Source organism: Phoxinus phoxinus (assembly GCF_949152265.1).
Source record: "Phoxinus phoxinus genome assembly, chromosome: 9".
Classification (NCBI taxonomy): Eukaryota; Metazoa; Chordata; class Actinopteri; order Cypriniformes; family Leuciscidae; genus Phoxinus; species Phoxinus phoxinus.
Window position 1 is genome coordinate 8,998,232 of NC_136884.1, and position 26,404 is coordinate 9,024,635.

The following is a 26,404-nucleotide window of genomic DNA, read 5'->3' on the forward strand; positions in this document are numbered from 1 at the left end:
TTACGACATGGCGTGATCAGCATAATTTTTTTTGTCCTCGAATTTTTTCCTTGGAATTCATATTTTGATAGTAGGCTAATAGGTCTATTAGGATTTTGTAATTATTTGATTATTCCCATAAAATTGTGCATCATGTCTTTAATATTACAACCCTATTAGCATACGCCTACTTCATAATAGCATTAATAAAGGAACTATAGCCAGTCTAAATTGCGGTGTATTTATGTTTGGGATCTTCTTTTTTATTTTTTTCTTGGAGGGATGTTTGTTTTTCGAATTTCTCCATTAGACGGCGCTATATCACCATAGATCACTCTGTATGCAAGGGTATTTTGCAATTGGATAAATGACTTATCCCTAATTTTTTTTTTTTTTTTTTTTTTTTTTTTTTTTGCTTGTTTGAATGAATCATACATATTCTAATGTATAGAATATCATTAGTTATTACATATTTTATATACTGCATCATTTAGATGAAAAGTTCAAAGCACCCTGTCACATATTTTCCTAAGTTGACAATGGCTTATTTTCAGCATATTCATGTAGCATATCAACTTTATGTGAGCACTCTTTCTTGTCAATGGTCCAGTCCTTACTGAGGAGAAAAGTGTGTATTTGGAAATACCCTCAGCCCCTCCCCAGCTCAGTATCCTTGTTTCAAATAAACCCCATGGCCTGGTGACACTGAGAGCTTGCTAACTTCAACACTTATTTTTACACCTCATGCATTTTTTTTTACCCCCAAGGTAGTCCAGACCAACCACAACCAGAAAAAAAAATGGTATCTTCAAAGAATAACCACAGTCATACTTGATAATTCTGAATAATATTTTCCATCCCTGATGTTTGATGAAGTGTTTAACAGTGTTGTTCCTGCAAAAATACAGATAATGCTGTGCACAAAAATGTTCTGGAAATGTTGCGATCTGACCATTTTGACTGGAAACATCATCCATTTCAAATGACTTCTTTAAACTTAAATTATTTGTATATTATCTGGGTCAGTAATTCTGTACATTACCTAAAGTAATCCCTTATCCTAATTAATTGCCTATTGTTAATTATAATTTTTATTTATAGTGTGCATAGATTTGTATATTGTATATAGGAAAGTTCAATTATATATTTACAATAGGCCTATACCAGCCATAAGGCGGCTCAACTAGGCCGTTCATACTTGTGATCCATGAGGCAGCACATGTGTGAGAGAGCATGTGTGTGGGTGGTTGGAGCCTGACTCATCCGTATTTTCCAATCACCTTTTCTTAATGTGACCTTCTCACCTATGGAACAGAAATGATTGTTGGATTATACCATTCTGGTTAGGGACAGTCCTTAAGCATCAGTGTCTTGTGAATGGACAAATGGCTCTATTGTATTATGCTCAAGCCATGTTTTCAGAGATTAAACAGTATTCCGCATGAATATTCATTGTGTGAGTGTTTCTGTTTGTTCTTCACTCCTACATGTTTACAACCACGCAGTGTTCAAAGTAATTGAGCATGCACAGGAAATGTAACACATTCTGAAATGACAACTCATGGAAACTAAATTGCTTCTGCCCTTTTCTATATGCAAATGAGGTGCAGCAAGGGCTAAGATATAGGTTGAATTTATGCTTACCAATGCATGAACATCTACAAGGGAGCACAATGAATCCAGAGAATATGGTGTTTAAAATATTGTTGGATTGTAGAGGATTGCATCTTGCCCAAAGTCAGTAACTGATGCAAGATGTTTCGTATAGTTTGATGTTGTTACTGTTTTAAAAAGACAGCATGTTGGCCTTTTATAGCCAACTGGATGTTATTCTTAGCATTAGCCAGTTGCTAGGCCCTATAAACTCTCCACAACACTTTAGCATCTGCCTAGCAGTGAACACCCTAAATTGCTTAGTAACACCGTAGCAACAAATCAATGAATCTAGCTTGTCTTTATCTTGATCACTGACAATAGTTTGCGGTTTAGTGCACCTTCTAAAAGCCTGACACCTGTATCTACAGTCGAATTACTCTGAAAAAGGATGTGTCAGCTCCTTTGTGTCTGTTTTGGTTTCATGATATGCATCAATATAATTTTCTATTTGAGTTTCTGATCTTTATCTCCAAACCACTTTGTACCTGGCTTCCGAAACGACTAGATGTGCATGTTGCAGGAGTGTAATTATTTTGAATGAGTTGTGTTTCAATGTCCATATTTTATTTTTATGTTATACTTCCAAATTGTGAAAAGTACACAGTCACCATTAGTCCATTGGGGGTACCGGGGTCAACGAATTGACATTTCAATTCAATTTATCTATGGAAGTGTTACAAGACTTTTAGGTGTTTTACTTGATGAGGATTTTACACTTGACCTTTCCAAACATAGTGTGTGGTTGTCCCTAGAAACTCGTCTCGTGTTTTGAAATCATACTACGAAAAAATTATTTCTTGTCTCAATGCACATATAGCACGAGGGCCTTGTTTGATGGAAGCCCATGTATGACACCGGAACCTTTAGAAATCCTCAACCTACACAATGTGCCAGTTCCGGAACATTCTCCCCGAAACTTTAAGCAGCGGTGAATTTCAATGATAGACGGGTGAATTTCAATTTCGGAGGGTAATGCGGTGAAGAGAACTGTATGACTTCAAAGGTTTGCGATTTGGTTAACTAAAGTCATTACTTTTTGTTCTGACCTGATCAATTATTTCTCATCTTCCTCATTTCATTACTATATAATAGCTGTATGCCAGTTAAGCATCGATCTGACATTTTGTGTTATAGCACATTTCATATATGTATACAACTTCATTAAAATGGCAAAACAATATCATCATTTTGACAATATGTTGCATATATATATATATATATATATATATATACATGCCAAATAATTTGTAGTTATTTTTCTTCCACCTCAATGCTGATTCCACGTAAGCTTTAATTCAATTGGTTCAAGGAAAAAGCCTCTAAAAGCTGATGTCATTAACATGTGTGTAGAGCAGAGATGCTCATGGTGCATTTTGGATGCAAAGCGGGGCAAAACGAAAGTGCTGACGATTAACACCCACTCATTTGCACACATATAAATAGATATACTTTTATTTCCAACCCGAATGCCTAATGACATATAACTTGCTGACTGTATGCTGGTCTTGTTTTCAAACGGCTCATGATCAGGTGGCATAAATGTTACATTTTCACAGGAATTGCAACAGGTGAATGGAGATGCAACAATTCTTCAGAAATAGTAACACAGCCTCACTGTCATGTTTTATTTCATTTATTTTCATTTGTCGCCTTCATGAAGCCAGCCAGCAAGTGATGTTTTCCTGTGAAAAGCACCCTGATTGATTCTCACCAAATTCTTCAGACTGTCACTGTGCGTCTTACCCATGGTTCTCTCTCACTCTATTTGTGTCGTACACCACCCTTCAGTAGAAGGATGAGTCTGTGGTCTGCTCTGCTCTACTTATCGTAAGCTTCACAAGCTCTCGCTTACCAGAAGTGACGGGACACGGGGGGTTTCTCAGTGACATCACTTCATGCGACGAGGCAGAGCATCCAGACAGGGCTGTTGCAACCATGCATGCATGAGAAGCAATCACACGTGTTTAATCATCTTTTTAGTCCTAGAAGATTATCAAAGATTTATAGATCTTTCATTTATTCATTACTTTCTTTATTTTCTTCACATTCACGCTTTCCTCACCCTTTCACAGTTTCCGTTGTGGGCGCTGCTGTGTCTTGTGTGTCTCTGGCTGGTTTTCAGCATGATTCGAATGAGATATCATCAAGATCTGAGAAGCCTTTGGCACCCTATAAGTCACTATAGTTTAAAAGCTTAGCAGCAATGATATCCTGCCTGGGCATGGTGTGTAGTTTCGCTGATAAGTTCTTTCTTTTTTCAAATCTATTGCTTTCACTAGTTTCATTTTTTTATTTTTTATTAAGAAAGACAACATGAGCAAGCAAAAAATGTAAATACTTTAATTAACTTGAAAAAGCACATCACTTCTGGAGCATTTGTTTGACTTAAACATTCTAACTAAATATAATGTATTCCAGTAATTAATAATTGGTGATGATTCAAAAAGGAGGGGGAAACAATGCTTATTGAAAATTATTAAATGTAACAATCATGCTTAGTATAGCAAAATACATATAGGCCCTTATAGGTAGGTGAAAAGGAACATATATTAAGTTCAGATCTCTGAACAGTTCGTTTCTTGATCACATCAGATTTGAATTTCGTATTGATTTAAGCAAATTGCATGTGTTTTGGCACATGTGTGCAAAAGAGTAAGTACAATTGTCTACAATTTCCACAATAATACACATGGCTTGTTGATCAAAACTGATGAGTTGATTCTCAGTGAAACTGTCAAACTCTTCACAACTTCTAAACTGTGAAAGAAAAGAAAATTATTTTATCGTGTGAGCCTTCGCATGCAAAATGATCCATTCAATTATCAAAATCTGTTGGACATGCATGTATAATCCATAAATACATTTGACATGGAATGTTTGTAAAGTCTGCTAAATTGGCAAATTGCCTCCATTGTAATGAAATCGGAATCACAATCTTACCAATCAAGTTACACGTCAACTGAAAGTTCACAGTTGCTTAAATTTTCATGGAAGAGCAATACGATATGAAAGAATGTGTGGTTTTAGGGGAAGACATAATAGAATATGTAAAAATGAACAAGCAACTGTGAATTTTCAGTTTACTTTCACTTGATTGGTAAGATTGTGATTCCTATTTCATTAGGCCATTTTACATTTCTGTAAAAATAAATGTGCTAAAAATGTTCGGTCCCACTTTAGGTGTCTTTAACTAGCCTACTACTGACATTTCATGTAAATGAATCATTTGATACAATGCACTTATTTTGTATATACGTTTTTACATTGTACTTACATTTATAAAATACTTGCATGTAATTACAGCTGTAATCAAATATAGAATGACACTGTTGACCCTTCCCTGACCCCTGAAACCACCCATAAACCTACCCATACCACTAAACCTGTACCTATAACCATACCTGCATCCCACCTCAATAACAGCACAAGTGTTTTGCAATCCAATATGAACACAATAAGTACACTGTACTTATAGGTACAGGACACCTAAAGTGTGACTACATGTCCATTTTTTTTGTTGTTGACTTTGCCCAGTAAATTACTACTGCTGAACTACTGCTGAAATCTGTATCTAATGAGCTCAGTGATACACAAAAGCTTTCTGTTAAACAAAACTGTCGTTTTTTTTGTATTACACATGAAATTTGTACAAAATATTTCCATCGGTTGCACTTTACTTTACAGAATTTGTACTTACAGTGTACCTAAAGTACTGGTTAAAATAAACTACGTAGGTTAAGGTTAGGTTTAGGGGTAGGTTCAGAGTTAGTACCTAGTTATTACCAAGTTATTGTAATAACTACAATATGCACATATGTACACGGTGAACAGGACTGTAAAATAACGTGCTACCAAGACATCTAAACATTTTAACCAGTATGGCTTACACAAAGACAAAAACACTTTTTATTTTGGTGGCATTGGCCAATTTACTGACTCAATAGGTTTTACTGTAAGCATGAAGCATTTCATGAAGCAAATGTTTTGGGTGAGTAACTACATTTTGCAGACATGCAACAGAGTTCACGAAAACAGTTGTTATAATTAAGCTTACAAATGCACAAAAGACAAACTGCAGTTCTGTTAGAGCTTGAAGTTGAAAGAAAGAAAGAAACTAACTAGATAGATAGATAAGATAGATAGATAGATAGATAGATAGATAGATAGATAGATAGATGGATGGATGGATGGATGGATGGATGGATGGATGGATGGATGGATGGATGGATGGATGGATGGATGGATGGATGGATGGATGGATGGATAGATAGATAGATAGATAGATAGATAGATAGATAGATAGATAGATAGATAGATAGATAGATAGATAGATAGATAGATAGATAGATAGATAGATAGATGAAACATAATTAAACATATTCATGGACATAGATGTTAGAAAGGTTTTACTGAGCAAGGAAAACAAGGAAAACATTTTTCTTGTGTTTTCATTTACAAAAAAATATATACTTGGTCTATTTTCTCACCTGCGTTTACTGCAGTACACTCAATCTTTCACCGAAAGTACGTAAGCAATATGCATATACGGTTTAAATACTCATTACTTAAAAAAAAGCAAAAAATACATTTGCACTAAAAGCATTAACAACTACAATTCCATATTAGAAACAAAAGGTCAGGAAAACGTGGTCTCATTTAAAAGAGATAGCTTGCTATTCTGTCACTGCTTAAACTGTCACGTCTTAAAGTGAGCAGGCAGAGATGTTACATAACACATTGTTGGCTGCAATTCATGGAACGCTATGCCTCTCCATAGTCATTCGTATTTTTCTGGAAGCCTTTTCCCCGCATGTAGAGATGGAGGGTTTTTAGCTCATCCATGACCCTCTCCTGGATATGCACATCACTGAGCTGTAAGTTGTGAAGATGGAGTTTATAACACACACACACACACACACACACACACACACGGACAAGTTTAATCCGTCTTTCAATAGTTCAATATTTACCCTCTTATTGGCATTCATCAGTTTTTGTAGCTGTAAGATAGCAAGCTGCTTTGGTTTCATTTTTTCCTCCCGAATCTGGATAGAAGAAGTGTTTTAATTCCTTCTGAGTAAAATTGGTGATTAATTACTAATTATTTACTAATATTAAATAATATATATTTATTTAAAATATGTACAAGAATATTTACCTTTATGCGGGAAGTTGCAGCCTTTTCATAAAGCTTATTACATTTGATCTGAAACAAGGTAGAGGGAGTAAAGAAATGAGTCAGTTGTTCAGTGCGGCCTAATACCCTAAGCTTAAGAAATGGACTTTTGTTTAGAAGCTCATGAAAGTGCGTATCTATACCACGAATGTTATTTCTCGTGTCATTTATACGCCAAAAATAGTTTTTGCGTGCATATGATACGCAGTTTTTGCGTGCATATGATACGCACTTTATGGCGTGTAATACGCACGCACTCCTAACCCCTAATCCTACCCAAGGGTTTTTTTCAGTGCGTATCATATGCACGCAAACACAATTTTTGCCGTATAAATGGCACGAGAAATAGCATTCGTGGTATAGATACGCATCTTTATGAGATTGTGTCGGGTAAAATGCTATATTGTAACCCTGATGGCCAGCATGAGGCCACAATGAACCTCAAAGCTGGTGAAGTTCTGCTAGTTATATGCTGTTACCCATTGCCCATTTTTTTCCAGCTTTATATGTTCCCTCTATTGCTATTTGATATAATCACTCAAAGGCATAGTAATGTAACATGACATGGTTTCATATCTATTCTGAAAAAAGAATGTGCTGACCTTATAAACACAGTTTCTGAGTTGATCCAAAATGTGTATAAGCTCACGATGGTAGTTAATGTCTTCTTTGTGGTGGACAGATGACGTCTTCTCTGTCTCAATGAGAACCTTTTGAAATAGGTCGATGATTTCCAGCAGGACACAGCTGTGGAGATTTTTCTGGTGAATGAAAAAGATACAGCTCAGTTTACATGAAATATGTGAAACCGGATGCCACCAATTGTAGATGGCATGATAGTATACAAATAAAAGTTTCCACAAATTGGAATTAAGTCATATATTGTGAAGCTAAAAGACTGAAATATGTGATGACATAGAAATCAGTTTTTTTATAGGTTTATCAAGATTGTTGCTAAAATTCATGGGGAGCCCAGCCCAGGACAACATTTGTATGGGTTGGGCTTCTTTTATGGGTTAGGGCCCAATTGTGTATCATACAGGACCTGATTGAGCCCCACCTCATAACACGGCCCCAGATTGATTTCATTACATTCATATTACTCTAACATTGATTTTTTTCATTAAGTAACTGGATTTATGGACCACTGAATATGATAGTATGATATATGATAACTTATAATATGAACTCAGACAATGCCTCTTACCCTTTTCCGTATTTTGTCAAAGGAATTGTGCCTCAGGAGGATCTTCTCACCATCTGCAGCTACCTAAGAGGAACATTCATACCGTCATATATTGAAATATTCTAAGTCTACAGGGCATTTAAAAAAAAAAACGTGTTAGTAAACTGTTTCTTCGTGTGAACACCTGACTTTTCTTATCTAATTGCAGCCCTTTGTTGTCACGCAAGATTATTTCCATGGCCATATCATTGTCGCGTTGTACTGATTTCATTCTGTTCATGCAGTTATTTGGCAATTTGAGTTCTAACACAAGACAGATAGTAGGATCAGAGTACTCACCACATCTTTGCTGACATACTCGGCTATATTCGCCACCGTGTTCAGATCAAAACAAGGTCCCTCTTTGATGCAGTTTTCATTTTGGAATACCGCCATGCATTCATGTATCGGAATGCCAAGAATTAGGATCAGAACTAAATATTGCAAAGCACTAGCCATATTCTGTCCCCAAATGACTAAATGAATGTTTCTGAATGGAGGTCCTGCTGATACACCTGTCTCATTCTTTTCTTCCTTCTTTTGCCTTCGCTCTGGTCCTCACCTTTTTATTTAGTTTCCTGGTGACGTCAGCATGTCCTTTCCTTCTTTTCTACCTTACCCATTCAGATCAAACAATGATGTCAGACTGCCGAACCGTAACGTAATCCATATTGGGTTATGAATCCAGAGGGGGGTCATGTCTGGGCTTAGATTGTCACTGCAGAATGCAAGGTTTTCAGGCAGCTTCAAGCTTTTCAAGGGAGCTTAAATAAAAGAAAGTCACCACAAAATTGTAATACAACTCTATAACGAGGTCATGACATTTATGCGGCTCGAGGATGTCCCAGATTCTAAATTTCTACCCAAACCACAGTCTTGGTCAAGGAAAGTTCATTGACAACATAAATGGCACCATGATAATGGTACTTACCCAAAAGACAATTAGAAAGAATTTAATATTGAGTTCGCAGGTTTGAGATGCTAAGGCTAGACTAAAAATCTTTCTGAACAGAAATGAAATGAGATGACTGATCATCTGATAAGGGGTCACTAACGGAAACTTAGTGGGAATTGAAATCTAGGCCACTTATCTCATCTCAATCTTTTTTGTTTTTGAGGTCAAACGAGGCTTTGGTTATTACTTTGCCATGTTATAACTTGATTTTATTTAAACGGACTTACTCTTGTTGTTATTCAATGGTTCAGTTTAATCGGCCTTGGAATCTGTCTCACAACCAACAATTTTGCCACTAATAAAATGTTTAAAAGTTAGTGTACTTGGTAATTAAACTCAAAGCTTGAGATGAAATATGAGATGTGACATAAAAAACAATGAAAAATCAAGGTAAACATCACTTGTGAACATTTTAATTGTGCATCTTTTCAAATTATTTAACTCTATTTAGGGATAAAAATTGCTAGCTATGAAATTAGCCTTGGCAAGACAAAGACGTCAGCTATTTTATTTAAAAAATCAGCAACATTTCCACTACGTAAATTTAATAAACACAATACATAATTTGAAATGTTTTCTCAAAAGATGTTATAATGGAAATGTTTCAGAAAAATTAATATTCCAGTGATGCAAGTATTGTTAGTGGACAAATTAAAGTCTTATTTCCTCGGTTAACACAGCAAATGTTAACTAAACTTTCGATAATGTCTACTTACCCTTAAAAATTAATTTTCAAAAAGCAACACACTGTAAGATGTGGCGTGCAATCTCCACACCCAAGGAATTTCCAACTTCTGTTGTCATGCACTCAGCATTAAATGAGAAGAGATAAAGGAATATAGGGTTGGGGAGGGAAGGGGAAGAGGGGATTTCCAGAGAAATGGTGTTTGTCTTATCCTCACTTCATCAGCGTTTACCCTGTTTCTTCGAAATGTATGTACATGTAAACAGGAAGTAGTTTGAGCTGATTAAAAATGAAAGGAATCTCAACGTTTCCTTAATGTACCGGGCCATTTAAAAATGTAAACATACATCATAATTCAAGGCTCACTTAGTTCCATCCCAGCCATAAACCATGATTTGCTTGCCTGACGTCGTCATACTCAGATTCTAGTCAGAATATGAGTCTGATACTGCTCCATTGGGCTGTGATTATTGGGTGGGTTTCAACCGAACCAGGAAAGAAAATGCCTCTGCACTCAATTGGTGCAACTACAACCAATCAGAGCAAGAATGTAAGTGTAACATCTATCCGATCGACCAATGGCTTGATCGCTGTTCCTATTTTAAAATGAATGCGCTGTTGATCTTGCGCATTCATTGCGCTGTTGATGACTCAATTTCATCTCAACATCTCAATTCTCCAGCGGCAACCATCTTTGTTGTAAACAAATTCAACCCAAGCACTCTTTGGTGACGTGGATGATTACGTTACTGTTGATCATCTGTCCATCATCGTATAAAGCCCGCCCTGAAAATTTGATTGGTCCGAACAGCTCTGGTTCGAGCATAGTTGCTCCACAATGGAAACAAGTCCCGTTGTTGTGGGACGGGACTTAGTTCGGCTGGCATCCAGGCTAATGATTTGCTATTTGATAGTCAGATGCAGGAGCAGGGGTCACCAAACTCGGTCCTGGAGGCCTGCTGTCCTGCAGGGTTTAGTTTCTGCAAGAGAAAGACTGTAAATTTGAAACATGTATATTTATCAATCGTTAGTCAACATTTAGAAGTACACTAGCATATACATGACCTCAAAGTTAACACACATGGACTGAAAGCCACAAAAGCCTTCTTTCCAGGATCATATTTCTATTTTTTCCTCTGTCTTCTCTGTCAAATGACTGTGGCGAGCCGGACGAGGTAGAGGGCCGTGGTAGAACGGCGCGAGGCCGGTGGCGTGATTGATGATGACCTGCACGACACACCGGTCTCGTATCTCTCACGGAGGAGCGGAAGTGAAGGACAAGAGAAGACCAGGCCTGGATTTTACGTTGTGTTCTGTTTATGTTTTATTATGTGTGTGCGCGGCAGTCATCCGCGAGGGGCTGCTGCCTTTGCTTTCATTTTGTATTTGTTTATTTTATTATTAAACTTTGAGAACGTTCGGTGGTTCCCGCTTTCTTCTTCCCATAACAACATACCTTGCTACAATGACTTTTCCATATTGCAGATGCTGCAGACACTATGAGTTAATATACAGAAACAAGGGTTGCACGTGTTTCCATACATGGTGCTAAAATATAAAGGTGTTGCATAGCTTCAGTGCTATATGGCAACAGGCAAAAAGGTTTATGTTGACACCCCGGGTTCTATTTTCTGCCATTCTTCTACTGTCAGATTGGATGGGGACCATTGGTGAATAGACATTTTCAAGTTTCTCCAGAGCTGTTCGATTGGGTATATATATACAGGTGCTGGTCATATAATTAGAATATCATATATAATAATGATTATGGCTTACAGCTTATGAAACCCACAAAATCAAAATCCCAGAAAATTAGAATATTACATGAAATCACACAGTAATTACACAGAAATACCATGGTCATTGAACCAGGTTTTGGTTCTTTTGGCAGTGTGGGCAGGTGCAAATCCTGCTGGAAAATGAAGGAAGCATGAAGTGCTCTGAACATGTCCTGGTAGACGGCTGCGTTGACTCTGGATTTAATAAAGCACAGTGGACCAAAGTCCTCTTTTCTGATGAGAGCAAATTTTGCATCTCATTTGGAAATCAAGGTCCCAGAGTCTGGAGGAAGAGAGGAGAGGCACACAATCCACGTTGCTTGAAGTCCATTGTAAAGTTTCCACAGTCAGTGATGGTTTGGGGTGCCATGTCATCTGCTAGTGTTGGTCCACTGTGTTTTCTGAGGTCCAAGGTCAACGCAGCCGTCTACCAGGAAGTTTTAGAGCACTTCATTCTTCCTGCTGCGGACCAACTTTATGAAGATGCAGATTTAATTTTCCAACAGGACTTGGCACCTGCACACAGTCCCAAAGCTACCAGTACCTGGTTTAAGGACCATGGTATCCCTGTTCTTAATTGGCCAGCAAACTCGCCTGACCTTAACCCTATAGAAAATCTATGGGGTATTGTGAAGAGGAAGATGTGATATGCCAGACCCAACAATGCAGAAGAGCTGAAGGCCACTATCAGAGCAACTTGGGCTCTCATTACACCTGAGCAGTGCCACAGACTGATCGACTCCATGCCACGCCGCATTGCTGCAGTAATTCAGGCAAAAGGAGCCTGTATTGAGTGCTGTACATGCTCATACTTTTCAGTTGACCAGCATTTCTAAAAATCCTTTTTTTGTATTGGTCTTAAGTAAAATTCTAATTTTCTGAGATACTGAATTTGGGATTTTCATTAGTTGTCAGTTATAATCATCAAAATTAAAAGAAATAAACATTTGAAATATATCTGTATATTCAGTGTAATGAATGAATATAATACAAGCTTCACTTTTTGAATGGAATTACTGAATTCAACTTTTTCATGATATTCTAATTACATGACCAGCACCTGTAAGATTGTGCATATGAGTTGCTTTTGAAATATAACTTGTCAGCATAAACCTTGAAACTTACCCTGTTGCTCAGAAATTTTGGAAAGTCTGTTGCCGTATAGCACTGTGGGGAAGCTATGCAACACCTTTATATTTAAGCACCATGCAGACAAACATATATTTTGCTACAATACAGATTGTGACATTGACATTGTATAATATTTAGCAGTGTATTTTGTTTTGTGCATCTGTGAGAACCTTTGATACTGTTAACCTCATTTAAAGTGAAATAAACTGGCTGGACCGCAGACAGTGCTGTCTGCAGTGTTTTTCTAAACTGTGGTGAGAGCTGGCATGTGTTAGAAATGGGTAGTTTCATGACTCTTAAAGCAAAAGGCAATCATTTTATCATGCTTAGATCCATGAGGTTTAATGTGCAAAGTGCAAAAAACATCTCTTGACAGCAGTAAATCATGGATGCTGTTCAAGTGTGAGTATGACTGTTATCAATACTCTCATTCTGCTGGTTTGTGGTTAATGCATCATCAACAGTTAAAACCCCTTTGCTGAGAAATAACACTTGCATCATCATTTCTTCTACAGTGAAAGCTGGTCCTCAGTGTAAGGCTCTTCTGTAATCACCCGGCATTTGAGCTTAAATAGGAAGACTGGTCAACTAGCTTCACCAAAAAGACCATGCAATTTGACCAGCTTCATGAAGTGCATGCCTATGCTGGTCCAGCAGTTAGACCAGCATCAAACCATAAGTAGTATAAACCAGCTTGAAGCGGCAAGGAAATTCACAGTGTCACATGCTAATTGTTCATTTGAACAGCGTCTGTAAAATATACAAAAGCCGTCCGCTTTCCCCACCCGCTTGACATAAGACATCCTGGCAGTAAAACAATACGTCTACATTTCCAACGTTTCTTTTTTGTAAGGAAGTCATGGTGAAACCTTATATGAAAAAATTGTGGACTGTAGTTGTGTATTGAAAGTTTTGCTTACATAAACAGATGGGCCCAAACCTGTTTAATGACATTTTTCTTTCTTTTTTGTCTGGAATTCCCATAAGTATTGTATAAGAGTAGTTTTATATTTCACATGCAGGTAGGTCACTTGACAGTCTTTTAAATAAAAATAAAATAGTGAAGGAAGAGATTGTGCTAGAGTATGTTAACATGACCACTAGCGGGTTACAGTAGTCTTAAAAGGTATGATTATTCAGATACAAAATGTCAAATTAAGTGGCATCAGCAAACAAATGATTCTTTTCTCGAAATTTACTTCACTTATCTTATCAATTTAAACCAATGAATGTCAAGTTTTTTGTTTGTTTTTATTTGTATCTAATACAATGACATTCTTACATCTTTAAGTGCGACATAAGTGTCCTTTTCCTCAGGGCTCTATATGTGTTGACTTTGGTGCCTGATTTCAAACGTGTAATATGATGGTGAAGTCATGATTTATTTTGCTTTCAGTGGCACTTTAGTCTGTAATGTGACATTCAGAGATGTGTGGGCTAAGTCAAATTTTAATCAATGAAACTGATGACAAAGAGTTTCAAATCCTGGGGTAGGACAGGAGACATTACTGTGTCAAATAGAAACATGTCTTGGCATGTAGACTGGCATATCTATAAAGTCAATTAAATCAACACTAGCATTCTTAAAAATAGTTTTTATTTAGTCATAGACCATACAGCTTTTGCTATGTACCTAGCAAGTGGTTTACAGTGTTGTTGTTGTTTTTTTCAAATAAATAAGCACAAATAAATACTGTCAGTTTGAGCAATTATCTCTTGCGCACAATGTGTGCACAACATAAGCTTTATAAATAAAATAAATAACACTGATTTTCCACCATTCTTTAAATGATGATCAAGATCTACTAAGACTTCTGCTTCCTGATGCTTTTGGCCTGTCGTCTCCTGCGGTCTTTATTCTTCAGGTTTCTCATCTGCGTTGCTTCTCTGTAGACACGCTTGAGCTCAAACAAGGCTTTGCGCTGGATGATTGGGTCATTTTCCTGCAATTGCAAAGCATTTAATCAGTGATATGTCTTTATAATGGCATCTTATTGATTCTGAGTGGACGCAAAGTAAAAAAGTGAAATTTACACTCTAACTTGTATGTTTTTTTATTTGATCAAGCATAGTATAGCAAATATAGTGTGCATTGTAATGGAAAACATAGTTTCAAAAAGCCTGGGCCACAAACCTTGATTACGCACTTTTAGAAATAAGACTCATTTCATGTGGTTACCAAAGGTGGTCTTTTAACCAAGGTCACATTCAAAATGTAGTGAAATATCAGTTCTAATTAAATGTTTAAAATGTGGTGGCAATATCAGGCAAATATTCCTGCCACTTTTTAGCTGTGCTAATTTTGTGCAGATTTTTTTGATTGTCCCTATATGCTCATGGTCCAAAATTAATGCAAATGCAAGTAAAAAACTATAGGCCTACTATACTACAAAAACAATATATACATTTTTTTTTAAATATCACTTTATATTTGTTATTGTTTATGACCAGTTTGTTTAGGGCCAGTAACATTTATCAGTTACCTGGCCATTGGCAGGTGTGAAAAAACATACTTTTATATATATATATATAGCTCTGAAGGTTTGGTGTTCGGTGCTTCTTGGTGTCAAGTTAGGTTTCACAGAATCTGAAACTATCATCTCACCTTAATCGCCCATAGGGTTTCTGCATATGTCTTGAGCTCTGCACTCTTGCCTGGGAAGTAGTTTTCTTGCAGTTTTTTCAGATGCTCTTGAACATGCGCCAATCTGTCTTTTGTAGCTACATCCAAGCTCTCGTTCTGCATGCGAGTAAATATCCTAGTGTATGTGTCCATAATGATGCTCATCAGTAGATTCTGTTCACTTTCCTGCCACACAAAAACAACACACATAAGCATAATGTGCAGTCATTACAGGATATCTCATATAGGATGTAACAAAACAATATGCCCTTTGGTTTAGAAAGGCTACACTGGTATCTTTTGGATCACAAAGGGGCAAATACCAAGCCATTCTGCCTTTTTGAAAGAGGCTATTTACCTCAAGATTCACCTTTAAGTCTTTCAGGATCCGCAGGAAGACAGGGTGTGCGTTGTGTGTCTCAAAGTCATCTTTTATCTGGAAGAAATGAAAAGGTCATCGTTTAAATCAGTTACTGTTTTAGACTGCAGATGTCATTTTGAACTCTTATCTCTTCTCACTTAATCAGATGAATGCGTTTATTATTATTAGCATCTGAAACCCAAACTCAACCTACAGACCAGACATTTTCCACCATGCAAGAAAGGCCCATATGTAGGAGTTTCAGTCTGTATGGATGGTAGACTATACTTCCTGTTTTGTATTAAACTACCTCTTAACCCCCCAATTTCAGTAAAACTTGACTAGTTTGTAAAGCCAGCTTGTTCAAAACGGTTTGCGGCCCATCTTTGAATATCTTGCAGGCCATATCCTCCTGGAACAGTACACCTTTATCTATCCCTATGAGTTAACTTTTTGAACTCTTTTTTTTACTTCCTGCCTATGATGTGACATATGAAGGAAATTCGAACTGGTCTACTTACATAGTACGCTTTCAGCTCATCAATGCTCTTGTCCAGGTTCTCCGGGACGCTGGCCTCGGCATATGTCATCCATCCCAAAGTCATCAAGCATACTCCCCAGAAAAAGGCCATCATGTGTTGCGCAATCATACTCCTTGTTAGTTTCAGGTGTTCGCTGAAGTTTGACTTCTATTCCTATCTTTTAAAAAGTCGAAGTTGCCTTTTACACTGTTGCGCGACACCCGACTGTTCTCGTGTCCTGTTGATGGTCTGAATGCATCTGTTCAAGTGAATGGGGTATTTATAGTTATGTGTGAGAGCAAGCGAGCGAGCGAGCTGTGATCTAGGTGTGAAGTTGTGTGGCTTTTACAGCCGATGTTTCCTATAAATCACAATGCACCATGATACTGCTCTGCACCATTGAGCCCACCACTCATCTTCTCGGCTGGAATCCCGTGGATGCCACTGGGCGGGGCTGTTGGTGGTTTTGTGGTCTGGAATCTTTTTGGTGATTCAGTAAGGTGTTCGGGCTTCCTAGGCCTAAACGTCAATGCAGGTATGGCCACTCCAATGACGTGTGCATTAATGACTGCCAATAGGGAAGGACGTAGTGGATTTTTCTTATCCTAGGGTTTCGAATAATGGCCTTGCACCAAATTTAGCAGCTTTTAACTTATACCCACTTGCATAATTTTCTTCTCTTATTCCATTTTCAACTTCTACTGGCATGCAATAAACTGTTCACACAACTCTTCTGTGCAATCTGACAGCTAGGAAATCACAAGTTTATGTTATTTTAGTTAAATAAGACGTTTGATGTTATGAGTATAAGAGTGATTAACCTTGATGCTTTATCTCTCTTAGATGCAGCTGGTGGAAAAATTAACAAAAGTGGGCTGAAACATTCACTAGAAGTTCCTCAGAATCACACATGTGACCTGCCACATACAGGGCTAAGATGCTGAGAAGAGATTATATAGAATAGATAAAGAAGGACCTTTTTGTCTTTCTGATGTCAGAAGAACTGAGTTGCGCTGTTGCTCATAAGGAGATGCAACTAGCGTTTGAGGTTTTAACACTTCTTCAGCTCAGCCTTTCGCAGAGAAAGAGAGAGAGTGACAGAGGAAGATAACGAGAGGAAGACAGATTCAAGTGATGAGTATAGTGCGAGACAGGTACGGTTACGCAAAGGGGAAGCTACTTTCCTAGTAGGTCAGTTGAGGTGATGCTACATCTAGGTAAGAATATGAATCTAGGAAGGCCATCTGAAATCTGAAGAAGCGTGTTGTGACTTGGCTTAAATTCAGGTTGCTATTTTTGTCATGATTAAGCTCCTCCAAACAGTTTTGTTATGGTTAAACCAAAAACATGAATTATAGAAAATCCCGCATTTACATGTACGTCATCAAATGTAGGAAAAGTGTGACTTGAACTCCTATCAGCCGTCACTCAGACACTCCGGACCTCAATGTTGGAGGTATGTCTAATTTTCCTGTACAGCGTCATCGGCGTGGTTGATTTCCCGCGGCTGTGGTTGTAGAGAGGTGTTACCCCAGACTCCTCATTACACATCATACAGACCACGTGGAAACCTAAAAGGATATTCCTTCTAAGAACCGTTTACTTGACAGTTTTGTACGGTTTCATTGTTGTTAATCATCAGCTAAATTTTTTTTTTAAATAATCCATATTTTGCCAAATATATTCAATCATTTTGAAGATTTACGGGGATTCTGAGAGTAAACCAGTAGGAGAATGAATTGTAGTGGTGGTTAGATGGTTTATCAAAGATAAATTCGTATCATTCCAAATGTATCCTGTAAGATGTGTTTTTTTTGTGTGTGTGTGTGTGTGAAAAAGTTCCATTTGACAAGGACTTAAGATGCAGCAGGAGACTAAAGTGATCCATCACTGAGGACGTTTTAAACATCTGTTGACATATGAGGCTGTAACCAAATATTCAATCATGGAATTACATAGAAAAGACTTAAGGGTTATATAAAGCAACATACATTTCATTACTTTATCACTATCCATTCCCTGGGGATCAAACCCATGACCTTAGTTATGCTAGTGCAGGGGTGTCCAATCCCGCTCATGGAGGGCCAACATCCTGCTGAGTTTAGCTCCAACCAGCTCCAACACACTTACCTGGAAAGCAAAGCCACTTAAAGGCAAGTGTAATGTCTGCTAACACTGCAGTACGCAGTGAAGGAGACCACAGTTTCACGAGTTCACACTTACAAATAAGTCAGATGGAATAAATGTGTATTTGGCGTGCTGTCCGAGGAGAGGGCTCCGGGCTCGGTATTCGGCCCGAACACAGAGTACTCCCCCCGTATTCCTGGCCGTGAAAGAATAAGCCAAGAGTGAGGAGTCGGGGTGGTGGAGGAATGCTGAAAACTGTCAAGGAATGTTGACAGTGTGAATATATATGGTTCCTCTCATGCTGATAGGGTAGACATGGTAATTGTTTGATGACAAGTTGATTTGATTGATTATTTGAACGTGCTCCTCTCGAACTTTGTTTATGAAACATGCTTTTTTTTTAAATGGATGTGAATGGAGGAGAGGCTTCACTATGCTGTACAAACGCGACCAGCTGTCTACACGACATGACAGACCATTGCAAGTCTATTTGTCCTTCGCAACAGAAGTATCACAAGAGCTTGGAGTGCATCCGAAATAGAATGTGGCATCAGTTCGTGGTCTTGTTGTGTTGTGTCGCGCCAGTTCCAGTGTAGTATCACTGATTACAATGGGTTCTATTGTCTTTGTCTGGTCTAGAGTTATGAAATAGCAGTGCCCGGCCACATGTTCTCAGTGCTCCGCCTCTAAATCCTAGACCTCAAGCTTAAACTGACATATTTCATGAACAACAAGGTACTGGATTGGAAATTGAAATCCATGGCTTAGTGTGGATGTCACAACCAAATTAACATATTACTTAACAATTAATAGTCATGTGCCTCAACAAGTAGTCATAACATAATTATACCTTTGCAAATCATTAGCTAATGATTCATTAAAGCAGACAACTGGAGGTTGAATATATATGACTTCGACCCATTCGAGTCACACATTAACACGTAATTATCTGTGCATTAGTTAAGCATGAATTAATCCACATTAATTCACACCGGACCACTTTCCAGACATTCCAGTCCAGACCACTTTTTATAAAAAAAGTCACAGACAATTGCACAACAGTATGATTATGTTTACGACACTTCTCATTCATTTCTATGGTCTCCACAAACAGTGATTGACTGTCACACAACTCTGAATGAAGTTCAATGACGTCAAGCCTGTAATGGGATTGGTTATCAAGGCACACATGATCTAAGTTAGCCATTACGCTTTCTCCTATGGTAGTGACACGCACCCTTGTATCACCCAATAAATACCCTATACCCTTAAATTGGGTATTTGAGAGGACAGCCATAGTGGTGTCCGAAACCATTGCACTCATTCAATCCCATAATGCATCCCATAACGAGTGTACAACTAATGTACACTCAACGGCTAGAGAATACCCATAATGCACTGTGAAGTTTGTGCCGAATGAATTCCCACATCTCGCCAGAAGGACGAGGGCGCTATCACAGTGGAATCATCCATCCATTAATTTTCCAAACTACTTGTCCAATGTGGGTACAGTGTAATATCATACAGGTAAATACGGTTTATTAAGGTTTATACATGCTATAGTTTCTCATGACAGAGTTAAAGAAAAATCTTTTCATTACTACTGGATCCTCCAGTTTGCTACGTTTCAAATATTTATGAAACAGCAAGCACAACCTATGCAAAAGCGGCAGCCCTTCCGGCGCACTTAGTGTCCGCTTACTCATTTTCATTCACTGCATCAAGTGGAATTGAATTGAGAGAAAAAAGTGGACTATATTAGTTGAGTAATGTAGGGAAGAGTGAATGAGGGTATAGGGGGATTTTGAACACAGCTCATCTCTGTTTCTAGTGAGTCTGAAGACTTTGATTAGCTGCTTCAGGTGTGTTTAATTAAGGTTGGAGCTAAACTCTGCAGGATAGTGGCCCTCCGGGACTTGGTATTGAGGAACAGTCCAGGTTTTGATGCACATGTGCTATAGGCTATGCTCTAGCCTACTGTTTAAGCTGCAGGAACACTTGTCTGTGGTTCTGGTTCAAACAATCAAATACATCATCTTGTTTGAATGACATTCACCCCTTAATGTTTCAAGTACTTGAGAATGGACACTATAGCCTACATGACTTTTAAAATCTGAAATAGGCATCATTCACTTGCTGACTTTGTAAATGAGAATACTAAACAAATCAGATCACACACTACCAGACTTTTGAGTCATTCCAAACCCAATAACATGACACATTGCTAGGTGTAGCATAACAAATGAAAATAATAATAAAATGGTCTAAAATCAGCTGAAAATATCAAAGATTGATATTCTCCTATATCCGCTACATAATTTTCTCTGAACTGACCAATGTTTACAGACTGGCTCTGACTTTCAGCAACTAGCCTCAACTTCTTGTAGATAGCAGATCAGCCAAAAATCTGTGCTAAAACCATGCAGTGTATTCCGGCCTTTATTTGAACATTTTTGTATTTTGTGTGCGTTTGTGTGTAATGTCATTTAAACGTACATTGTAAAGTTTGTTATTGAACAAGTCGAGCCGTAATTGAACGCAAAATCATTTTTATTGTAATTAACCATTTAGCCAGTGAAGCTCACAAAATATTTCAAGCAAATCCAGTTAGAAATCTGTAAACTGTAAATGATGCAAATACATGAGAATGCGATGAGAATAAGTTAGATTTTAAGTTATGGATGGTGTAGTAGAGTACATTATAAAGTCAAAAATAAATAATTATTTCAACATAATTTATAAATAAATAGGCTAATACAATAGCAAAGGACTTTTGGATCTTTTCATATGTGTTTTTCTGTTTGGGCCTCTTTAAACACCATAAGAAAGTCATTCAATGCTCCTCCTTGGGTTGTTCCATTTTTCACCTGAGGGAGAACAAACATATGTATTAGATATCATATCATATATATGATATCACATGGCCTATATCATATTATATCATAAACAGCAATTCAACAACTAAAAATGTACACTTTTCACAATGAAGACAGGACTATCTCTGTATGTTTACCTTGACTAAGTCAATGTTCTGAAGGTCTTTCCATACTCTATGTTCTGTGCTGTACTTGTCTCTCAGTTTTTTCACCTCGCTCATTACACTTGTTAGATTGTTTTTCACGTCTTTCTTCTCAGACTTCTTCATCATGTCATTGAACATATCTTCATAGATGTTCAGCATTCTTTCAAGCAACAGCGCATGACAAGTGCAGGAAGACTTGGACTAAGAGAAACAAATATCATTAGCACGAAATATACAGATGCATATATATATATCATTCAGTAGCATTTTCATATTTTAGCATTTTGCACAGTAAAAACTTACATCCAGGGGCAGATAAGAAGCAAAAACAGACTTTGGAACCCATTCTGTGCCAAGTATGTTCTAAAGAAAGTGGGCATAAAACAGCGACCGTTAATAATGAATGTGCATCTCTTGTGAATCTTAACCCCTAATCTAAGATCAAAGTGTCACGAAATGCTAATATTAGCTGCAAGACCGAACTATAGCTTACAGATATGAGTAAGATTATAAGTGATTCATCTTGCATACACAGACTGTATTGCTTTCAAACCCGCTGCAGAAGTTCATGACAGTAGATATCACTTACATAATCTTTTTGCAGATGGCGGATATTTGTCTTAAGTGATATGCTCTTCTCGGACCGTCTAAATCTGAACGAGTTGGTTGTCTGAAGAGATGCTATTACCAGAAGTCCACACATCAGCGCCATGTTGAGCCAAGAATCCATTCTTTGTGTTCGTGTTTCAAGTGACTTTAAACAAGAGGTTGTGAACTGATGCTAGTCAGCAGGTGAGTGTTGATGATCGGAAAGTGCCGGGGGGTTTATATAGGAGCACAACCTAAAAAAGAGCACCGGTATGAAGGCGGCAGTGGATGTGCTTGGGGTTTTGGGGTTTCTGTGGGCTACATTTCTATGAAGGTTTCCTATCAAAGATGAGATGCTCTCAAGTAAGTGACGTCACGTCACTAACCCCGTACCCCAGGAGCAGCTCAAACGATTCACAAGGTCGCAGTGGCCTTTGAGAATGACCATGGTTGCCAACCGCTTTTCGGACTGTTAGAAACTGGGTAGGGGATTTGTTGACATGCGCTCCCAATGAGTCAATAGCAAACCGAAACTTTGCTCATTATCAGATATAATTTTTTGTTTTGTGTGAAATCGAAACTTGTTATCAGTGGTTATCAGCTGGGTTTATTTCCAACAACTACATCCAATGGACATCTGTTTTTTCTTTCATTGTTTTTATTTTATTTTTATAAAGCATGTGTGCACATATGTACCTGCGTGAGTCTGCATATGTTGCATATGCATTTTTGACCACAAGTGTTTGTTGGCATATATGCATATGTAGCTGTTTGTGTTTGGTGCTGCAAATGCATACTGAAAACATTCTATAAATCAATTGCTAAATTATCACTGTAAAATTTTGATCCCATATGCATTACTTTGCATTGGTGGTAAATTTGTGGTGATGTAAATTTGCTTAAGCTTCAACTTACTGCCTGTGGCCACATAGTTTTTCAGTTGAATTCCCCTTCAAACTTACTGTGGTGTAGCAACAAACATCAGTTCTCTGAATCTGAACCTCGGAAATCTTAAAACCATGTTGATTTGAATTAAATTGTGCATAGTAAATGCTGTGGTATGGATTATGCATACAGTGCAGTACAGTGCAAGTTTCAGGAACGGTTTCTCTTTTAAGTCTGGGAGTTCCTGTAGCTCAAACAGTGGAGCGTTAAAAGTTGAATGCAATGTAGATTATTTGGATAAAAGTGTCTGCAAAAAAGCATTTAGCAGTTGCATACTGTACATGCTTGGCACATTGAAGTCTTGGTGCCCATGTCAGTGATATAGGTTTGAGTCTGACTTATAAAGTGATGTTTCCCAATCTCTCACTCTTCCAAATGTATCATTGTCCCTCTCCATTGCAGAGCCCAAAAATATGAGAAATAAAGTGATCTTAGAAGGTTATTTTATGTATCGATGTCCAGGTTTCTCATCTCTAATGGGTATTGCTAGCTTGAATTTAAATGGACAATTCCATGGATGCTTTTTATACTAGTTCATGCAAGATTTTAGCCAGCCAGCTTTTAAATGACACCTTTTATTCTTAAACTGTATTTATTTATTTTAATTTCAAAGTTTTACTTGTTTGAACATCTTTTTATATATATATTTTCATTTTTATAGGGGTGAATTCAGGATGCTTAGGAATGGAATGAATGAAATGGAAAAAGTGTCCCAATCAACCTGAATTCACTATTACACAAGACATAATTTAATGGAAATATTGTAATGTTATTAGTTTTGTTAAGTCCAGTGGGATAAATAATTGACTGGGGCAGGTGATGCCCTTTTGGTTTTGGGGTTGTTGTTGGCTACTTTTTTTTATAAAGCTTGTATTACAAGGATTCATATGATATGGTATTCATATGGTGTTTATTGAATGTTACCATGGTCGCAAGTCACCCAACAAACCTTCTAGAAACTGGTTGAGGGGAACTATGACTCAGCAAACTGAAATTTGCATCACTATCACATGTTATATTTATCCTTTTAGAACATTAAACATGTTAGTGGGTGTGTTTTTTATATCTAATAAATAATGGCCAACATGTTTGTTGTGTTATAAAAGTATACCATTGATGTAAAGAAGCCAATTTCTGCAACATACTTTAAAAAATGCTTTGGTAATCAGAATAATCCATAAGTCATAATTATGATATATAAGTCAAAATTAAAATAAAATTGTAACTTTTATCTCATAATAATGACTTTGTATCTCATAATTATGAGTCCTAATCATGATTTTTCCTTTCATTCAAACCTGGGATTCCATACAATGGGCACATTTGGTAATATCAGACATTTTTATGATTTCCCATCCATCTGAAGTCAGTTCAAACTCCTATTTTAAATCATTTGCAAATGTTATGGTGTTTCTGTAGCTCAAACAGCAATGCATGGTACTCAAAATGCCAAGGTTAAGGATTCAAGGATAAAATATTCAACTTCAATGCAATAAGTGACTTAATAGTGTCTGACAAAAGTCAAATTGCATTGTGCTGCATCATGCAATCCTCTCATTTCTATAGAATTGGTGGTTGATCTCTGGTGATGTAAATTTTCTTAATTTACACTTTACTGCCTGTGGCCACATAGTTTTTTTTTTCTTCAGTGGAATTCCCTGAGACATGCTGTGGTGTAGCAACATCAGTTCTCTGAATCTGAATCTCAGAAATCATTGACGTGCTTGTCTCTGCACTTAAAACCACTGTGAATAAATGGGATAAATGGATTGGAAAGAATGAAATAATGAAATGCTATCTGGCATCAGTAATTGGCAACACTGAAAGTGGCTAATTAAGATTTAAGCAGCAGATGAAACTATTTTAAGGGTCCAGGATGTGTCACATTTGTCAGATGGACTGAAAATGCAAGTAGTAGCAAAGTCATTCCTCGAAAGACAAAACTCGTTTATAGAAGAGTGTAGGGTGACTCTGAACTAAATGCCACTTTTGAGTGTGTATATTTCTACGGTTTTAAGCCATGTTGTTTATATTTTGCTGTAGTATGTCAGTAGGAAATATCAGTTTACATTTCCAAACATTCATTTTGCCATTAATTGTAACAATGCAGTTAATAATCTAATCCAGTAAGATTCAAGGAGTCTGACAACATCCGGTATGCACCACACAGAGATCTGATCTCACCATCTTACTTCAAGCGTCTTGGAGACGTTTCCGCAGTTCTTCCGCATTTAGTCTGTCTCAGTTTTTTCTTTTTTGTTCATGTATCACAGATGGACTCAATGATGGTGAGATTAGATCTACAGCATACCGGCTGTTGTCAGACTCCTTGTGCATACAAAAATGTCACTATAGATACTTTTTTTTTACTTTTTTTTTTTTTTTGTGCACATCTGATTGCATGATAATTTATAGGCCCACATACACTGCAGAACATTTAACCTAACATTCAAAATCAAATACTTCCATAGTATTCAAATAAACAGTACGCCTAAAGAATTTACAGTATTAGAAAACAGTAGGTGAAAAGTACCCAGAACTACTTCTGGCGAGATTCTGAAGTGTGTATTCGATGGACACTTCACTATCCCATAAGGCCAAGGGAGGGGATTTGTGAATGGAAGTGAAGCAATGCAACTGACACTAGTAGGTTACGTGACAGTAACAACATGGTCTGAATTTCATTCATACTACACATATTCATACTAGAGCGTACTTTTTAACAGCCACAAAGTGGATTCAAATTCAAATGTAGTAGGCTATACCTATTCAGACAGTAGCTCCAGTTGCTTTAGAAGATACCTGAGATCTGAGATACGCGATGAAGACTGCACATGTGCATTGGCTGGTCCAGCCTGAAAATGTTATATGAAAATGTTATTTGAGCATAAGAAACAACATTTATGGGACAGTTCAAGGCAGATTTTGTTGCTGATTTGAAATATGTTATTTAATTGTGAGTTAGGCAAGCAGTTTTTGAGATTTCAGGTTTCCCCCATTAGTAGATAGGACTTGATCTTGGGGTGCCCAAATAGCTGGCCGGAAGTGTTGCGAATATGGCCGCCATATGACTTTCCTTAAAAGGGAATTTGGTTCAAGTGGTATATTTTAGGTTTCAAATAATAAAACAAGATATGTTGTATAAATGATGACAAAAAATACATTTTCTGATTGTCAATTTGTGGATCATGTTCATACAGCAAATGTGATGCACTATGCTTAATGAACTTACATACATCCACTAGTAGAAATCACTTTGGGAGCAGCTGGATGTGAGTATAAAAATGTCTCAGAAAAGTAATGTAAGTTCAATGAAAAGGGAAACATTTAAGAATACTGTTCCGTCATTAATAAACAACTTCGCAGGAACACATGAGTTGCATTCTAGTAACTACTATTAAGTGGAATAGTGGAAACTATGGAAACTTTTTGTGGTCCGATTGGCTGGTGGTTTTAATTGTTTAAAAATTCAGTAACACTTTATAATTACTGTTCAGTAATTAATAAATAACTTCACATGAACAAATATGTAATGCAATATACATTTTAGTAAATATATTAACTAAGTATAAACTATATGATTAACAAATTAGTAAGTAATAGCACAAAGCAGAATGCAGTAGTTTATTCTA

General features: G+C 37.2%; 3 protein-coding genes across 4 annotated transcripts; all 3 read right to left on the reverse strand.

The window, feature by feature from the left end:
• Positions 1–5,548: 5,548 nt before the first annotated feature.
• LOC307004112 (uncharacterized protein) lies at positions 5,549–8,765 on the reverse strand. The gene is made up of 6 exons (XM_079623061.1): positions 8,337–8,765; positions 8,019–8,081; positions 7,414–7,572; positions 6,794–6,841; positions 6,606–6,680; positions 5,549–6,507 (listed from the first exon to the last, which is right to left on the reverse strand). The coding sequence occupies exons 1-6, from the start codon at positions 8,493–8,495 to the stop codon at positions 6,397–6,399; spliced, it is 615 nt and encodes a 204-aa protein (XP_079479187.1). The 5' UTR covers positions 8,496–8,765; the 3' UTR covers positions 5,549–6,396.
• A 5,405-nt stretch (positions 8,766–14,170) lies between these two features.
• Positions 14,171–16,358, reverse strand: ifng1 (interferon gamma 1). Of its 2 annotated transcripts, none has more exons than XM_079624440.1 (4): positions 16,091–16,358; positions 15,567–15,644; positions 15,191–15,394; positions 14,171–14,528 (listed from the first exon to the last, which is right to left on the reverse strand). In XM_079624440.1, exons 1-4 carry the CDS (start codon positions 16,217–16,219, stop codon positions 14,391–14,393), a joined length of 549 nt encoding a protein of 182 aa, XP_079480566.1. In that variant the 5' UTR covers positions 16,220–16,358; the 3' UTR covers positions 14,171–14,390. The 2 variants fall into 2 exon arrangements, with proteins under 2 accessions (XP_079480566.1, XP_079480565.1); XM_079624439.1 differs by having other exon boundaries at positions 14,274–14,528; positions 15,579–15,644; positions 16,091–16,348.
• Positions 16,359–20,751: 4,393 nt separating this feature from the next.
• Positions 20,752–22,037, reverse strand: ifng1r (interferon gamma related). Its single transcript, XM_079623812.1, has 4 exons — positions 21,829–22,037; positions 21,543–21,602; positions 21,231–21,440; positions 20,752–21,084 (listed from the first exon to the last, which is right to left on the reverse strand). The coding sequence occupies exons 1-4, from the start codon at positions 21,967–21,969 to the stop codon at positions 21,001–21,003; spliced, it is 495 nt and encodes a 164-aa protein (XP_079479938.1). The 5' UTR covers positions 21,970–22,037; the 3' UTR covers positions 20,752–21,000.
• Positions 22,038–26,404: the final 4,367 nt, after the last annotated feature.

Excerpts from the sequence above, each read along its gene's own strand:
- LOC307004112 (XM_079623061.1), bottom strand. The coding sequence starts at position 8,495 with ATGGCTAGTGCTTTGCAATATTTAGTTCTGATCCTAATTCTTGGCATT. Across the intron at positions 6,842-7,413 it reads TCAGAAACTGTGTTTATAAG|ATCAAATGTAATAAGCTTTA; the intron begins GTCAGCACATTC and ends ACCTTGTTTCAG. Across the intron at positions 6,681-6,793 it reads CTGCAACTTCCCGCATAAAG|ATTCGGGAGGAAAAAATGAA; the intron begins GTAAATATTCTT and ends TCTTCTATCCAG.
- ifng1 (XM_079624440.1), bottom strand. The coding sequence starts at position 16,219 with ATGATTGCGCAACACATGATGGCCTTTTTCTGGGGAGTATGCTTGATG. Across the intron at positions 15,395-15,566 it reads ACTTAAAGGTGAATCTTGAG|GAAAGTGAACAGAATCTACT; the intron begins GTAAATAGCCTC and ends TTTGTGTGGCAG. Across the intron at positions 14,529-15,190 it reads AAACCCTATGGGCGATTAAG|GAAAATGACCCAATCATCCA; the intron begins GTGAGATGATAG and ends TTGCAATTGCAG.
- ifng1r (XM_079623812.1), bottom strand. The coding sequence starts at position 21,969 with ATGGATTCTTGGCTCAACATGGCGCTGATGTGTGGACTTCTGGTAATA. Across the intron at positions 21,441-21,542 it reads CTTCTTATCTGCCCCTGGAT|TCCAAGTCTTCCTGCACTTG; the intron begins GTAAGTTTTTAC and ends TGTTTCTCTTAG. Across the intron at positions 21,085-21,230 it reads AGAACATTGACTTAGTCAAG|GTGAAAAATGGAACAACCCA; the intron begins GTAAACATACAG and ends GTTCTCCCTCAG.